General features: G+C 35.2%; 2 protein-coding genes across 2 annotated transcripts; one reads left to right on the forward strand and one right to left on the reverse strand.

Moving 5' to 3' along the window:
• The first annotated feature begins 34 nt into the window (after positions 1-34).
• Positions 35-5,418, forward strand: LOC144544493 (uncharacterized). The gene is made up of 12 exons (XM_078293004.1): positions 35-136; positions 209-271; positions 987-1,163; positions 1,688-1,819; positions 2,462-2,601; positions 2,932-3,048; positions 3,633-3,740; positions 4,158-4,310; positions 4,443-4,544; positions 4,632-4,820; positions 5,064-5,137; positions 5,218-5,418. Exons 1-12 carry the CDS (start codon positions 112-114, stop codon positions 5,342-5,344), a joined length of 1,407 nt encoding a protein of 468 aa, XP_078149130.1. The 5' UTR covers positions 35-111; the 3' UTR covers positions 5,345-5,418.
• Positions 5,419-7,178: 1,760 nt separating this feature from the next.
• On the reverse strand, positions 7,179-12,515 carry LOC144544038 (uncharacterized). Its single transcript, XM_078292458.1, has 9 exons — positions 12,420-12,515; positions 11,451-11,673; positions 11,231-11,335; positions 10,128-10,556; positions 9,557-9,802; positions 8,945-9,304; positions 8,555-8,755; positions 7,425-8,460; positions 7,179-7,295 (listed from the first exon to the last, which is right to left on the reverse strand). The coding sequence occupies exons 2-9, from the start codon at positions 11,648-11,650 to the stop codon at positions 7,179-7,181; spliced, it is 2,694 nt and encodes an 897-aa protein (XP_078148584.1). The 5' UTR covers positions 11,651-11,673; positions 12,420-12,515.
• Positions 12,516-17,097: the final 4,582 nt, after the last annotated feature.

Here is a 17,097-nt window from a genome sequence, read left to right on the forward strand (position 1 = left end):
AGCCTCTCGTCTTACTTTCTCAGCACTCTTTATTTTCCTTTTCCTCTCTGCTTCTCAGACAAGCCTTCTCTCTGTGCTAAATTGTTAATAGAAGGAAAAAGAAACATAACAATGGCGAGACAAAGGAATCCTTCAGGTTAACTATGATTCTATCTTTATTTCTCTCTCTCTCTCTCTATAATCTTTAATCGGCATTTTCCACTTGCAGATGTGAAGAAGGTTCTAAAGATTGCAGATGCGGCTTCATCAGGGAACCTCGGCATGGTTAAGCGTGAGTTTATGTAAAAAAAATACTGTTGCTTGTTGTTTTGTTTAGTTTTGGTCCTTTTAAGGAGGATTAGAGGATCATAATTCATAATGTTTTTTTAGTTTTTTTTTTTTGTTCGTTTCTTATTGGTTTAAAAATAAAATCACTAATGCGAGTTGTTTATTTAGACTTTTGATTTATGTCTCTATTTCCCGTTTAAACCTCCAACTAGCTAGTTGCATAACCATATACCTGTTCTTTTTCTCTGTATTTTATTTTCTAATCCGAGTAGATACAGATGAAATTGGTAATTCATTAGTTTCTTATTGGTTTAAGAAAAAAAATCACTAATAAGAGTTCTTCCTTTTAGAAGTCAATTTACTACTTCTCGTTTATATATACCTCTAACTAGACATAAACAAGACGCCTGTTCTTTTTCTCTGTATTTCATTTTCTATTCCGTACTCCAACAAATTAGGACAGTCGTAAAATTTTACTCATTTTTACAGACAAATCAAGCACGAGGAAACAAATGCTATTATTTCCTAATGATGGTTTTGCAGTGATAATTTTTTTACACTATTTCACTGGACAGATCCAGTGTCCCAAAGTTTAAACATGTTTTTGAAAAAATTGAAGCTAAAAAAGCACTGATTGTTTTATTTAAGACGTAGAAAAGTTTTGTGATTCCAATTTGTGTGGTGACCATCTCTGAAATTTTGGTACATTCTTGATGCAGTAATAGGAGAAGGTATATCCAAAAAGAAAAAAGAAAGAATAAGTGAGATGATTAATTGCTTGGTTGGCAAAGATGGAAATGGAGTTCTCCATAATGCAGCAGGCCGGGGCTATGCAGAGATATGCGAGTACTTGATTGAGAAATTCAATGTTAATGTCAATTCGGTGTCTCGGTCAGGTCAGATCTCATTTCTTTTCTTTTTTCTGACTTCAAAGGTTTGTGAATTCTCAACAAGTGCTAATCAACAATCATTTGTTCTAAAACAATTCTGTAGCATTATATCCATCCTTTTTTTTTTTTTTTAAACATGGATTTTAATGAAAAGAACAACTGAGCTTTTCTGAACTGTTTATGTGCTGTTGGAATTTTCATGGAATTTGAGACCATTTTTCTGGATCTAAGGTCATACCTGAAACCGAAGTGACACAGAACTGTACCAGTTTATACTTTGTACCACCATACTAACTGGGGGATTTCAAAGAAGGAATTCTTTGAGGCACGTTTTGCCAAATAAAGAAGGAATTCTTACTGTTTTCCAAAGCTATTTGTGTGAATCCAGTTTCTGCAAATTACACCAAATCATCTTACCTCCTTTTACTCCTTTTGCCAAATAAAGAAATAAAGTTTGCTGATATGTAGCTCTCTTTTCTAATTCTTCTCTTGTGGGAATTATCTCTTTGTGCTCTAATGTACATTTGTAGGGAAAACTCCTATTGGTTTTGCGGCTAATTTTGGAAACCCAAATGTCATTGAGTATCTTATCAAGCGTGGTGCTAATCTCAACATGCAAGATGCCAATGGCTATACTCCTCTTCATGATGCTGTTGTAGGAGGTCTCTAATTTTCTATATATAACAGTCTTTTCTTTCTTTTTTATTTTGCAAACCACATTTAACCAAACACATTATTGTCAATAGCACCTGTTTCTTGTATTGCAACAAGCATCCCACATATCTTGTGCTATTTCAAGCACCAGATGAAGACAGCATCGATCTCACACGAAAATATTTCTTGTGCTACTCACATGTAGCCTATTCGCATCCAAACTGAAGTTTAAACCCAGAATAATATTTTTAATTACCTTCTTATATTAACTTACAACCGAATAACTCTACAAGCAGTTAATACTAGTTTAAACCTAGAAAAATATTTTGAATTACCTTCTTATATTAGCTTACAACCGAATAGCTCTACAAGCAGTTAATACTATCTTGGAGCTGACATATGCTTGGCTTAATATTTGTTTTGGTTCTGACTTATAAAAAGTATATATACAGTTTGGCAAATAATGAGAACTCAGTGCTATATCTTTTGCATCGTACTGAACTATGGCTAGCTTTCCTTGCAAGTCTTAATATGATGTCAGTGAGAAAAAGGAGAATGTGTCATTCCACAAGACTATTATGAAACTAAGCACCTTTTGTAATTTAGGTTTTATGTGTAATAACGAAGAAATAAATTACTCTTCATTTCAGTGCAAACTCAAGCACTGGAAGTGCTACTGTCAAGAGGCGCTCAGGTCAACACACAGAGCTTTGTTGGGTCGCCTCTTCTTCTTGCCACATTGCGGGGCGACATACCTTGCATGAAGGTTTTGCTGGACCACAGTGCTGATGTACTAGTTCCTCTTCTTCAGTTTTCTCTTTTGTTCAAATATTATGCATGCTTATATATATAGATTTTTTTTTTTATTTTATCTTCTGCAATACTTCATTTTATTTCCATTTCTTACCATATAAGTTTGAAAAAGAAGTATATGCATGGTTGTTTTGACCTTTTTGCTTCAAAATTTTAAATTTGATTAGGTTTAGTCCTGATCTGCTGGCATGCAAATGAATCCTTGTGTGAACCCAACTTACTTTTACTGTTGCTAATTTCAAACAATGTAAAGCTTTGTTAGGACTTGTAATTAATTTTTTCTAATTACGCTGACACTTCTGATCAGCCAAACAAGATGTTATGCCATGTGGTCACGCCTCTTCTGGTTACTGTGATGAACAACAAGAAGTGTTTGTTTCAGCAACAAGCTGAAGCTAAGGAGCTTGCAGAACTTCTCATAAAGGTAGAGAGATTTGATGTGTTGATTGCAACAAGCAATGCTAAATAAAATTAATCATTTCTTATTTTAGCCAGTAACATCCAACATATTATTTTCGTTAGTTGCAAATAACACTTGGACTTATACAGTAATGCTCATCCCACTAAAAATGACTAATACTGATAATACTTTTTACGTAACTCAAATATATGTTATTTATAGTTGTATTATCTCGCCGCTCAAAAATCGCACCTATAAGCAAAATTTGCTTTGTGTGCATCTCATTTTCTTATTGTGTTGCTACTTTGTGATTCTTTTAATAATTTTAAGGGCAAATGCAGCATCAATTGGAATCTCCACTTATTCTGTCCCAGTAACCTAATTGTTGGTTCTCAGTTGCATGTCCATCAAAATTGTTGGCAGTAACTTGAAAAATAGGAAATGTCATGTCTAATTTGCAGGACATGTAAAAGGTTGAGTATTATTTTGTCGTGACAAACCTTTTTGTTTTTTGTATCACTGAATTGCATTGCTATGCCACTAAACAGTAACTGCTCTCATTAACTGACAAGAAGTCCTCATGCACATGTTCCTTTTAATTTTTGTAGGCTGGGGCTGATGTGAACAAGGTACCAATTTTAGGCTTGGCCTATCATTCAAAGGAGCTAATGGAGTACCTGTTGGAATCCGGAGCAGACCCAAATCTCACTGATGAAGTTAGTTCCCCTTTTATTCTTTTTAAGTGAAAACTTGTGCAACATGCAACATACCCCTCGGCAAAATGTGAGTTAGTACGTAGTCCTTAACAGCTGGAAAGATAACCACACCTCAATCGCCATAGTTAATTTATACAGAATTACCCCCACCGGCTCTTATGTTATAGTGTGCTAAGTTAGGCTGTCTTCTTTTGAATGATGTAAGATGCAAAACAGAAGAGGTATGGTAGCTGGTTTATGTATTTTCTGCTGGCCAATATCTGATATTTCTTAATATTTTTTTTCGGGGGTTAATTAATTGAAAATAAATTTATGTCAAGGCATTACTTAAATAGAGTTTAGTGCCCTTGTTTTTGACAAATGGAGATCTGGTCATTATATAATTCAAATTTTAGCAAATCTGCTCTTAATTTGCAGTCTGGAAGGTTGCCAATAATAGTAGCAGCAGTCAGGGGTAAAAAGGAGATTGTGGAAACTCTGTTTCCGCTAACAGCACCTATTCCAACCATGCCAGATTGGAGTATCGATGGCTTGTTTAATTATGTTGAATCTCAAGAATATAAAAAGGAGGTATGTAATCTAGATCCTAGCTCTATTGTTCCATCCATGTCAAAACCTTTTGTTAAAGATTATTGTTTCAATACTACTATTCTGGGAACCATCAAACTACAAAGATGAACTAGTTTCTTTTAATTGATTCAGAGGGAAGTTCTTTCCAAGAAGAGACTTGTGGAATTGAACAAGAAAATCCAAGCTGCATTATCCCAAAAAGAGTATCTTGTGGCGCTAGTCCTCTGTACTTATGTAAGTACGAATTAGTTTGTCATAATTTAGAATACTTTTCTTTTGTCCAATAGTTCTGAAGCTACTCATGAGTTGTTTTAATGGTAGGCATTGGAGGAACGTCCTGAGGATGCAAGTGCCTACTATGTGAAGAGAAGCCGTTGTTGGATGCATTTGGGAAATGCCCAGTGTGGATTTATTTCTATGACTTACAAACTTAATTCTACCATGGATGTTAACAAATCCAATTCGTCAGAAGATATCCGTACCCTAGGCAAGGACTATCTATCACGAAATGTAAGTTTGACTATTTAAATGCTGTCCAATTTATACCTAACTGGACTCATCTCTTAACAAAAAAATAGCCACAGCATGTCACTGTACCAGGACTACTTGGTTTTGGATACAAGTCTCTTGTTTTGAAGCAACATTTATGTTTCATACAGTTTCGTAATCAATTTTGGTGGTCTCAACTCTAAGATGATTAGAGTTATCATGGTAATTATTCTTACTTTTGAATTATTGTTGTTTATTTTGCAGGATCATGTTTCAGCTGCACTTGCTTTTGCCGCAGGCTTGAGTTTGGATTCTGAAGATTTTAAGAATGAAATGAGGTTAATTTTGCTTTCCTTTTTATTTCGCTGATCTAGTTTAGTTTCATTAGTAAATTTTGTTGACATGTCTTACATTGCAGGGGAGTCGTGGACTCTGCACTCAAATCTGGGGATCACTTATTGCCAGATGAACTAGAAGAAATGGGGAAACCTGCATTCACCGTGACAATTGATATTGACAAAATGACGGCCAGTATTAAGGAGTAATTATCTTTTGCACCAGTTGCATACTGCTTTGGTGCATAAGCCCTTATTTTGGTATTTTTGTTCTCTTTTTATGTCTTGTAGGGAAGAAACTGTAGTTGTTTTTGTTAAGAGTTCTGTACGAGTTGTTTTTTCTGCTTTCTTCTTCTCCATTGACTATACCATCAGTTTCCTTTGAAAGGAAAATGAGCTCTCCTTTAGAAAAGTACTATTAGGGCTCTTTTGGAGTAAAATTTGGCTGGCACCATTTTTTTTATTTTTATTTAAAACACGGGACCCTTATTTGATATTTTAAAGAATCAGCTTTATTTATCAGTTTCAACTGGGCCATTTTGTAAAATACCTCAGTCATAATGCACAAAATTCAAGGACATTTTGAACCCACCAATATCTTATTTTGACGGATAAGTGAATTTCATATAGTAACTGACACTTGAAAAAAAAAATCAAAGTGAACTAAAATTTAGGCTTCCAATTTCCAATTTTACAAACTCATCATAAATAAGATTCGGTTGACTTGATTACGAAAAAATCTGGGCTACCTTGCTGTGTTTTGACATAGATTTAAAGGTGTTATTTTACACCTGAAATATATATAATTGGTGTCAAGTGATGAACATAATCAATGTTGGGTATATCTTACAAGTAATGATGTAGTAGTAATTTACAGAACTACAAAAAAAGAGGATTTAATTTTTAAGTACCAAATGCAAGTGTTAGAATAGCAATATTTTGTACCTTATCAGAAGCTCTACAACTACGTTTTGTTTCATCTGATCTATGAAATGTACCATTATCGTTATTCTAATCTCACTGAACAGGAATGAAGCTTTGCCAATTGAATCAATAAGCATTTCACAAGGAAGATAAGCAACAATTGTTAATCGGTCAAGCTATCAATTGAATAAATTAAGATGATAAGATGTCAGGTGAGCTATCAAGATATGATAATTAACCAAGTTAGCATGTTTTAAAGAGATTCAAAGATAATGTTTTAAAAGGAAAACTAAATTAAAATATCTGGTGAATGTGAACCTTTACCGGTACACTTCCCTGCTCTGAAAACATGAATTTGTACGAAGCAGGAACGTACAATTTTTACAATATTACCCAATAATAAATTAAGGAATCTAAGATGAAGCAGAAGTGCAGACAGCATTTCATCCTGAAGTTGCAACAGGAAAATCAGACCAAAGAAGGAAACAAAAATAAAAAAAAGAGAAATAAATACCGAGTCCTGATATTAATGGCTGGTATACAATTACGACACAGACATGAAATATATTATACATGAAAAATTATCAGATCAGAGACGTATGCACTAAATTGTCCTACAAAAGAAAAGGCTCAGATATAATAAGAATAATATTTGTATCACACAGTGTGCAGGAATGAAGTTCTCTGCTAAACTAGTTCATTTGGAAAACATCGAACTAAGCAATGGTGAAGCCTGAGATATAAATTGCACAGAACAGCCCGTTAATTTCAGCTCTTCTCTAGTCCCTTCTCACATAAATTACCTATATAACAGATAACACACTAAGCCTTAAATATTCCCTTTTTGTTTACTGTGTACCGAACGAATCTACTTTAATCTCCATTGTTAACAATATCCTTCTTTAAATGATATCAACATAATGCATATGAAACATGTGTAGAATGATTGTTCACCAACATAACAACGCATGTGACAGTACTATGCTATCTGCAAAATGTAGAACTTCATATACAAATTCATGTTGTAAAAATTCCACATTCTATGCTTTCTGCTGTCATGGGAAAACTATCGACATTTCATTCCCATCATATCTGCAAAAATTAGAAAGATTTATTGATCTCAATTAAAATAAAAAAATGTAATTAAAACATTTAAACCACTCAATAATACGTAAGAACTGACAATGTACCTCATATTTTTTATGACGTCATGACTCACAAACCTTTCCAGGTATATCTGTAAAAAGAAAGTATGAGATATTTTATGATGAACAAGCTGAAAACTTAACATAAGTTTCATTTTAAAAAAAATAACACAAAGTAAAAGGAACATATTTACTCAATCAAAAGAGAAATTAATACACACCTGTAGAAATTTGCTCAGACTATCATTTTGTTCTTTTACAAACTTGCAGCAGTTCTTATGGGTTTGAGGGACACAAGTTCCAAGGGACTGAATGACCTTACTCACAAATTTATGAAGTATCTGCTGGTAATCAGCTTCTTTCAAGTGTCGTTTTAACCAAAATGGCTTCAGCTTTGGCTTTGCAAACCCTGCCAATGCCAATTTGAAGCTGTGATTATCAACCTCATCTGTTTTCTCTCCTGTTCCTGTTCCATTTGGCGTGACGAGATTTTGATTCAGTTGTGACTGCCCTAGCTTGGGAACCTCAGGAGTTGGCTCCACTGGTTGCACAACTGCATCAGTATTTGGCTTCTCAGCAACACAATTTTGATTTGTTTGTGACAGCCCCACCTTGGAAACCAGTACTGGATTCTGTTGATTTGAGAGAGATTGAGGTGCTGTTGGATTCACTGAAAGGGTACCGGTAGCATGTGAACTTGCAATACACACATCATTATCCCATTGAGATGTCATTGGATTCATTGGAAGTTCTATTCCTGGTGAGTTCTTTCCCACTTTTTCTTTCACATGATCGCGATATTGAGATGAAATCTCCAGCTCCTGTGAAATGTTTTCTTCCAATACAACCCCCCTTTGTTTTGTTTTGCAGTAAGCATCTAGTATAGCCGTACTATTTCCTGCTACTCTGGGCACTGCCCCCTCAGTGCTACTTTGGTGCAGTGTTGTGGTATGAGTAGCCCTTGACTCACTGCCATGTCCAGTATTTGCGAGATCACCCCAATTGTAAATCAAATTTGGATCTTTAAGTGAACTTCTGAGAGCATTTACCGACCAGTCATGCCATTTCTGGCCTTCCCATGATGTCACTTTAGCAGCATTATCTCTGTAATTCGTTTTCTTCTCATACCTACCCTCCGAGCCATCTCTTTTCTCTCTATTTTGATCCATTCTGGGCAAACGACTGGGGCTCCTTTGTAAACTAGGTGATCTTCTAGACCTTCTAATCGGGCTGTAGGAAGAGTCCCTCTTCTCTCTCCTGTAATGTGATCAAGTGTGAAACTAAGTGAGGGTCAACCATTAAAGCAGAGACGGAACCTCTGATTATGGAAATGAATAGAAAAAGTTCATACCTCTTTTGGCATCTGTAAGGTGAATTTGTACGACCTCTTCCTCGGGACCTGGACCCACCTCGGTTCCAGCCAGTTCTTTGTTTATTGTCAGGTGAGTAACTGTTGTCTCTATCTCTTGGCCTGCGCCTGTCCACGTGCCATCCAGTTTTTCTCCATTTGGGTGCTGGTGAATGACTTTGGTCTCTTGATTTTTGTCCTCTTCTGCAAATTCATTGTTATGAATGGCTTAAATTAGTGCATACTAATTTTAAGACAACGACAGTAATGGGGATTAAAGTAACAAGAACCTTAAAGCTTAAATTTTAGCGAAGACGACGGATTTAGAAAGTTCTTCAGTAGTATAACTCCCTCAAATTACTTGTTTAGTTACCAATGTGGAATAGTACATACCTCTTGAAACCACGATCAGGTGAAAGGTTAGACCTACGTTGATTCCATGCATCAGGGCCAGTTTGATCAAGAGCCGTGCCCCAGCCGTCAGTCTCCTTATTTTTATAGTCCTTGTTGATGTGGACTGCAGCTTGAGACCAAGGGGACACAGACCTTGATCTTGATTTTTTGACCGGTGAAGAGTCTTGACCCCACCAATCAGATTCCTTTTGGTTACTATTCTTCATTGATTCTGGACCCCACCTGTCAGATCCAGTCATTTCATTTAGACCAGAGCATTTTATTTGGGGATATGAAAAGCCTAGCTGTTTCTCCCTTTCGTCTTTTGTTTTGTTCGCATCAGTAGGACTCCTGTTGAATCTTTTACAAAACCCAAGAGAGAAATGGGTGTCAGACCAGAGACAAAAGTTGTCGAAACAAAAGGACTCTTATATTTGAGTAAATAGCAAAGAAAAAAAAACAAAAATAAGAAAACATGTATACACAATTATTGACCCCTGACCAGCATTAACCGAAATATCTGTATAACATTGTCACGTGACTCAAATGCTTATATTCTACTGCAGTGAAAATATATAAGCTTTCAGGTTACTTTTGCATAATATCATGTACCTGCTAAGATGAGTCGGACCAGTACTACCTCTCCCTCTGGACCTACCCTGGTCCCATCCAGTTCTTCTTGGTCTGTTTTCTGGGGAAACACTACGCTCATTGTATCTTGACCTGTCCAGATGCTGTCCAGTTTTTCTCCATTTGTGTTCTGGTGAGCAGCTACTGTCCCGTCCAGTTCTTTTCCATTTGTTGTCAGTTGAAAATCTTCTGTCCCTTGATCTAAATGCACCATGCCCACCTCTCCATCTGTATATTGATTTTGTGAATGATCAAAGAAAGAGTATTCTAGCAATGACGTACACTTTAGTAATTTAAGCTTATAGTTGCAAAGTCATTAGCTCATCATTTGTTTACTGCATTAGTACTTAAAGTGCTCTAATATATAGCAGGTCCAGCAATGGCCAGCACCATATCACAGAAAATGCAATCTTAGTGTTTTAGTTCAATATTTTAAGAGCCCACCCTTTTATAGCCCTAAAAGGTCTTCACAAATGCTAACTTAAAAAACATAAAAAAAATATATATATAGAAATAAATGTGGCAAGTTTTATCTATAGGAGAAATGACATACTTGTCAGAATCATGATTAGGTAAGAGGTCATTAGAGTTAGTCTGATTCCATGCATCAAGGCCGGTTTGATCAAGAGCCTTGCCCCACCTGTCAGTATCCTTGCTGTCAGAGTCCCCTTTAATATTATGTGCCACCTGAGACCAAGGAGACAGAGACCTTGATTTGGATCGCTCTGCATGTGAAGACCTCATGCCCCATTCATCAGATTCCTTTTCAATGTTGCCCTTATTTACCTCCTGTGCTGCATGAGAAAAAGGTGATGAAGACCTCAATCTGGATCGGGTCATTGCTGGAGAGTGTGGGCCCCGCCCATTATGTCTGTTTTCATCATTATGACCAGGGAGCTTGATGCGTGGAGATGATAAGCCTGGTTGATTCTCATTTTCCGCATTTGTTTTATTGTTACAAACAAGACTTGTTCCTTGGCTCCTGCTTTTTTTTTAAAAAAAGGTTAAAGCTGTTGGTAAAATAACTTGCCCAACCAAAACTTAAACAATAAAAAGAACCAAGACAAACTGATAAGTAAGACTAAAGAAGCATAAGGCTTCTGTCCTAATATTATAACAATATAGCCCTGCCGATGAGGTGAATGAAGTGTGTGCTAAAACCTTGTTACTGCTCATTTAATGGATCAGTTAAACTGGATTCAGTAACTAGTTCATGATGTATGGTGTGTCTGACTGAAGCAAATAAGGCATTTCCCCTGGGGCTTTTAGTAATATGGGATTAATTAGGGGATTTAGACAAAGATTGTAGCTTTATAATTGTACTGAGTAATGGTTAATGTAAAAGTTCTCAGGGCTGGTCTTCAGCCTTTTTAAAAAAAAAAAAAATAATATATTATAACAAATAACAATTAAATAAAAAAAAAATTGGGAGCTACTTCGGCTCGGCTTGATTTCTAATGAGTCAATCATGAGCCAGGGCCTTTAGCTCGAGATCAGAGTCACGCTAGGCTCAACTCGGCTCGTTATGTTCATGAGACGCTAGTTGCCAGCTCTTTTAAATCAGTCGTTCTATTGGAGTAAATTATCCATTAGTTTGTATCACACAATAAAATACCACAAGGTGAAATTTGCAAAAAGACCCATGATAAAAACTACCTAGTTGCATTCCCACCACAGTGTGGAGGAGATGGAGAATCTTCTCTCCAATTTGCACCTCTGTTAAGAAGTTGCCTGAAATCACCTGTAGGGCTTCTAGAACTTCTAACATTTCTACCAAAGAATAAGAATTTCACAACTTGGTTATTTGCTTCATATAAGTAATTAAGGTAAAGCATAACACACACAAAACATAAAACCATCAAAATAAACTATTAACCTGCTTCTAGTGCGGTTTTTCTGACCAGAAGATGTGCCCCACCCATCAGATTTCCACTTGACATCATCGTTTAACGACTGGCCCCACTTGTCAGACCGGTTCCACCCATTGTTGTTCTGAGGTTGAGCTTCTTGAGCTGAAGCTAGGGTCTCCCATGGGCTAGGCTTAGGCTGCTCTCTTTCATCTCCTTTTTCAGCCATGGTTTTCTCTCAAGCTTGTGCCTCTGTTAGCAAAATTTGAATCATGAAGTACAATCAAAACTATTTTGGTATGCTAAAAAGAATGTAATGTTAAACGAGCTATTACAATGAAAAAAACTTGGGAGAAAGCCTCCCCTAGATATTTTTCAAAAATACCCATATACCCTTTTTCACATAAACCCAATTTGCACTACATTATAATACATTAATACAACGTTAATACTGTCATTTGAAGCTCAAACTAAAAATGGTTACATAAACCCTAATTCCGTAAGCTGACATCATTTTGGGTAAATCAAAAACGGGGGTAAGAAGTTCCTCCACATTTAGACAAAGAAATGCTTAAGCCTAAAACCTAAAGTTAAAAACAGGGTCGGATTAGGATAACCCTCTGTTATTGTTATTTAAAATAAACCTAAAGAAAGAATTTCTTAAAATAACAAACTTCCTTTCCAAACGAAAGGAGGAGGGAATATTAGTGCGAATTTTCAACCTATTACGAATTTTTCTCAATTGGCGCCAAGAAAGTCATGCCTTTAATTTTGTAGCATTCAGGTAAAGAAGGTTCCACATAAATTGCTTCTCAGGACCACAATATTTCGAGAAAGAAAGCTCGTATAATTTGTTTGAAACGACGATAAAATCCAATAAATCACCACGGGATTTCTTCGAAATTTCACGAGCAGGTCGCTCTGATGCTCGCGCATCTTACTAGACGAGATTAAGACAAAAAGACATTCAACAGAAAAAGAGAGAAACACAAATTTACCTAAACCCTTGGTGAGAGAAAGAGAGGCGAGAGCACAAATCTTTGATTTCTAGTTTCCGAGTGTTTTGAGCAATCGAAAAAGAAGGGAAGACGGAAACACAATGCCATATTAGGAATTTACGACAATATACCTTTAATTTTTTAATAATTAAATAAATTCATTGCTTATTTTCACATTCAACCCTGTGAAATATGTTTTTTGAGAAATACCCGTAGGCACCTTTAGTCCATTCCAGACGGTCAATTGGTCGATGTCCTTCGTTACAGGTGCGGAGGTGCCTACGTGTATTTTATCAAGAATTCCCAAAATATCCTTCGAGTTAGAAACATAAAAAAAGGAACTGAAACTAGGTAAATTTTGTCATAGATTTCGATAAAGCAGGGTTGTAAATGTAAAATTTTGGCTTTTTCTTAACTTTCGAACAAAATAAATCGATTAAGTAAACAAGAAATATAAAATTAAACAATAACTCAGTTCTGAATTTTCTTAACTGCAATGGCTGTGCACATGGTTTTATAATCAATTATAAAAAGACAAATAAAAATGAATATTTTTATCCGACAAGCATTACTTGCACTGAAGTGAAAAAAGATGCTCACAAATAGAAGGAACTATATCAATTAACATCCTAGCATTTAATTAAATCATCAGCTGCTTCGTTTTAATTAATTCACTATATCAATTAACTATCTCAAACACCTGGGGGAGAAAACCAAAAAAACCCAACCATCTCTCAGTCAAGAAACAGGTGACTTTTGCTGGTAAGAAACCATCCCCCCATCCTGGCATTGGGACAGCTTCTCGGAGCAGTGCCAGACTTCGCACCGCACACCTCAGAGCTGGTCCAGGATCCACTCCTGACAAAGCCATACCTCTCTCAGATTCTGACACGGAGGAAAGCCTATGACAAGATACACTGGGACTACTTACTTGAAGTTTTGGAAAGTAGGAATTTTGGATCTAAATGGATACAATGGATTACACACTGGTTATATAGTTCCCAATCCAGTATTCTTATCAATGGTCACACTACTGAATATTTCTATTGTAAAAGAGGGGTTAGACAAGGTGATCCACTATCACCATTTTTGTACATCTTGGCTGCTGACACCCTCAGCAAAATTTTCTTTAAAGGTAGAGACCATAATAGAATACTAGGTTTAGGTCCACCTTGTCTACACAATAAATCAATAACCAATTGTCATTATGCTGATGATACTATTCTCTTCTTAGTTGCCACTGAAGAAAATATAGAATCAGCATGGTGGGCCATGATGGCATTTGAGGCCCTTTCTGGGATAAAAATGAATTATTCCAAAACCTCTATGTATCCAATTCATATTGATAGAGACTCAAATTACAACCACTTCTTTAGATGTCAATGGGGATCCTTTCCTTTTCTATACTTAGGTCTTCCTTTAAGTAATAAAAAATTAACAATTCGGGATTGGCAATTCTTGGTAGATAAAGTAGAACATAGGCTACCTAGTTGGAAAGGCCAATTGCTTTCTCTAGGAGGTAAACTTACCCTAGTAAATTCTGTTTTATCTTCTATTCCTTTATACACGTTATCAGTTTTCAAAGTTCCCATTACAATCTTGAATAGGATTGATAAAATTCGTAGACAATTCTTATGGCAAGGTAGTCAAAGATCAAAGAAAAAATACATTCTCATGAAATGGTCTGTGGTATGTTTAGCTAAACAACTTGGGGGTATGGGGGTATTAAACCTTAGAGAAATGAACATTTCACTGTTACTTAAGTGGTGGTGGAAACTCAAAAATCCCCATTATAATGGGACTTGGAAAAACTTGATCATGGTCAAGTATTACAATCATCATATTACTTACAAATCTTCCTTTTGGTTAACTATTAGTAGATTAGAAAATCTAGGAAATATGAGTATTAGATATGAACCAGGAATTCAGCATTCGACTGTTAGGTTTTGGGTAGATATATGGTACCAACATTGTACACTAGCTACCAGATTCCCACAAATTTACAATCTATGCACCAATAAAGATATACTATTGTCTGAAGTATTAGATACTCATGGGGGGGCAGTACAGTTTAGGAGGACGTTAGTTGGAGCAAACTTGACTGACTGGACCAGTGTACTATTCCTACTTAGTAACACCACTCTTCTACCTTCTTTTGATACTCTTCAATGGAGATGGGAAAATTCAGGGAAGTTTACTACTCATTCTATTTACCTTTTGCTTAATCATAGAGGCATCTTAACTCCTAATCCTCTCATTTGGTGGATCCTACCAGTACCACCAAAAATTAGAGGGTTCATGTAGCTCACAATGCATCAAAAAATCCTCACCAAAGATACATTGACCAAAAAGGGGTGGGTTGGTCATCAACAGTGTCAGTTCTGTTCTGAATATGAAACCAGAGATCATCTCTTTCTTAATTGTTTCTTTGCCCAACAGGTCTGGTTTTGGTTAGAGAAGAGTCAGACTCTCCTTCACCACTGGCACACGTGGGAAGATATCTATAACTATGCTATCTCACTTCCTTCAGCTGAATGTAGAGGTCTTTTAATAGTCCTTAGTGCTGTATGTTGGACTATTTGGAAATATAGGAATGACCAATGCTTTAATGAATGTGCACCTAAATCTGTTAGAACTATTGTTTTTCTAATTAAATCTCTAATCGATTACTGGACAGGTAACATGAAGAGACAAACGGCTGAGGCCGCTCAATCCTGGATGCCTGTGATCGAAGATGTTGTGCCCTTAAACGTCATTCCACCTAATAAAGAGATGGTGATATATACTCCTCCTGACATGGCAGTGGCTGGCGTCCTATCACCTCCTGATGATGCTAACCAATGAATCTACGCTTACAGCTATGATAATACTTAGTTTAACACTGAATGAATTAAGTCTTGCTACTTGTAATTACTTTTGGTATATTGCCTCCAATAGAGGCTGGATGCATAGTAGGCTACTAGTTGGATAGCTATCTTTTATTTTTATCGGTTGCTTTGAACTATCCTCCTCGGTCATCTGAATGATGCCAATTTTGTAATTATCATATTTCAGTAATGAAATGGGCTCTGCCTCTTTTTAAAAAAAAAAAATTAACTATCTCAATTTTTAATGAGATATGAATTACAGCGTACACCAAACTAGTTTTAATGAGATTCAAAAATTACCAATACTTTCGTTTACATATTCCATATAGTGAATATGAACATGATTTTCATATGAAAATGTACTTACAAATTAAATTTTAAATTTTTATTATTTTATTTTACTGTTTTTTTAGATAGATAGAAATTTATAATTTTTGAACTGTCTAGAATATTCAAACTCTGTAATTATTTACCTGTTTAAAAAATAGTAAAAAAAATGTAAACTTTGGTCAAAGTATATTTTTATACAAAATTCATGCTGAATAATTCAAATCATCTACTTGAATTTTAAAAATAAAAATTGATTCGTATTATGAACCGATACGCGCTATGCACTATACCGTAGCTTCGCTCAAATATTTTTATGAGACAAACATTACTTGCAGTACTGAAAGTGAAAAAAAGATGCTCACATATAGAAGGAACTTGATCAATTAATCACACTGAGGAATGGAGGTTTATTTCTCCTGCTGCTGCTGGATACTCTAATTAACTTTAAAAACTTAAAAAAATAAAATCAAGAAACCATGGAAATTTACATTATAATCTTACTCGTTGACTTTCTCCAAGTCCTCTTCTCGTATGCATTGCCTACATAAAATAATTAATAGAGAAATGCTCTTAAACATTTCGTAATAAGCAATACACAAAATAAAACTTCACCTCACATTTCTATTTATATGAATTTGCATATTTTAAGATATCAAAACCGAAACAAATACACAATTCTCCTTTTCCTCTGGTGTCTTATGATGGAATTTGCGGCTTCGTGTTTGATGAAACAGTCTATTTTTTTTAATGAAATAGTCCTGATTAAGTATTAATTGAGAGGTCAACAATAGATTTATTTTCATAATAAAATTATTTCTTCTATTTTTGACAACTTTCCGAATGCAAAAAACAGGTGTCTACCATTTGGTATTAATTAATTGATTGATCAAATAAAAGAACGATATGCTAAAATTATCTCTCTTTTTTTATTTGCTGATTATAATTTTTCTGTTTTTAATTGATATACTGGTCTGAAAAAAAGTGATGAATTAGATATAGAAGAATTTTTGCATAATTTGCTTATCCTAGAATATCGAGAAAATGTTAATTTCGTAACAGTTTTGTATTAATCGGGATTAGGTACATGATGGATCGGGATTTAAAAAATAAAAGTTAGCTGAGGAAGATTCGGCGGACTGTTAAAAGCAGGGAATAGATTTGGAAAAATAAACATTTATTTTATAAATATATCATACTAATTGATTTAATTTTTTTATTTTAAAGTAACTAGTGATTATTGAAAGACATTAGTACGTCGAATTTGAAGATATCAATTGATTAATAGATTTAGTCAATCAGTTTTTTTACAACACTGAATTTTACAAGTTATACTATATATCTGGACTGGACATGCATTTGTTCTAGGGAAAATTTCCAGTGTGCCCATACAAACTTTTGAAATAGCCAATTTACCCATGAAAATATCATAATATCCAATATCCCCGTACAAAATTAATATTCTTTTCTTTATCCCCATTAAA

The sequence above is a fragment of the Carex rostrata genome, chromosome 26, assembly GCF_964058835.1.
Source record: "Carex rostrata chromosome 26, lpCarRost1.2, whole genome shotgun sequence".
NCBI lineage: Eukaryota > Viridiplantae > Streptophyta > Magnoliopsida > Poales > Cyperaceae > Carex > Carex rostrata.

Bases quoted from the DNA above. Each gene is read 5' to 3' on its own strand.
- LOC144544493 (XM_078293004.1), top strand. From the start codon at position 112: ATGGCGAGACAAAGGAATCCTTCAG. The intron at 4,545-4,631 runs GTAAGTACGAAT...TTTTAATGGTAG, and splicing joins CGCTAGTCCTCTGTACTTAT to GCATTGGAGGAACGTCCTGA. The intron at 4,821-5,063 runs GTAAGTTTGACT...TTTATTTTGCAG, and splicing joins AGGACTATCTATCACGAAAT to GATCATGTTTCAGCTGCACT.
- LOC144544038 (XM_078292458.1), bottom strand. From the start codon at position 11,650: ATGGCTGAAAAAGGAGATGAAAGAGAGCAGCCTAAGCCTAGCCCATGG. The intron at 10,557-11,230 runs GTAGTTTTTATC...AAAAAAAAGCAG, and splicing joins TGTGGTGGGAATGCAACTAG to GAGCCAAGGAACAAGTCTTG. The intron at 7,296-7,424 runs GTGTGTATTAAT...TTCTTTTTACAG, and splicing joins GTCTGAGCAAATTTCTACAG to ATATACCTGGAAAGGTTTGT.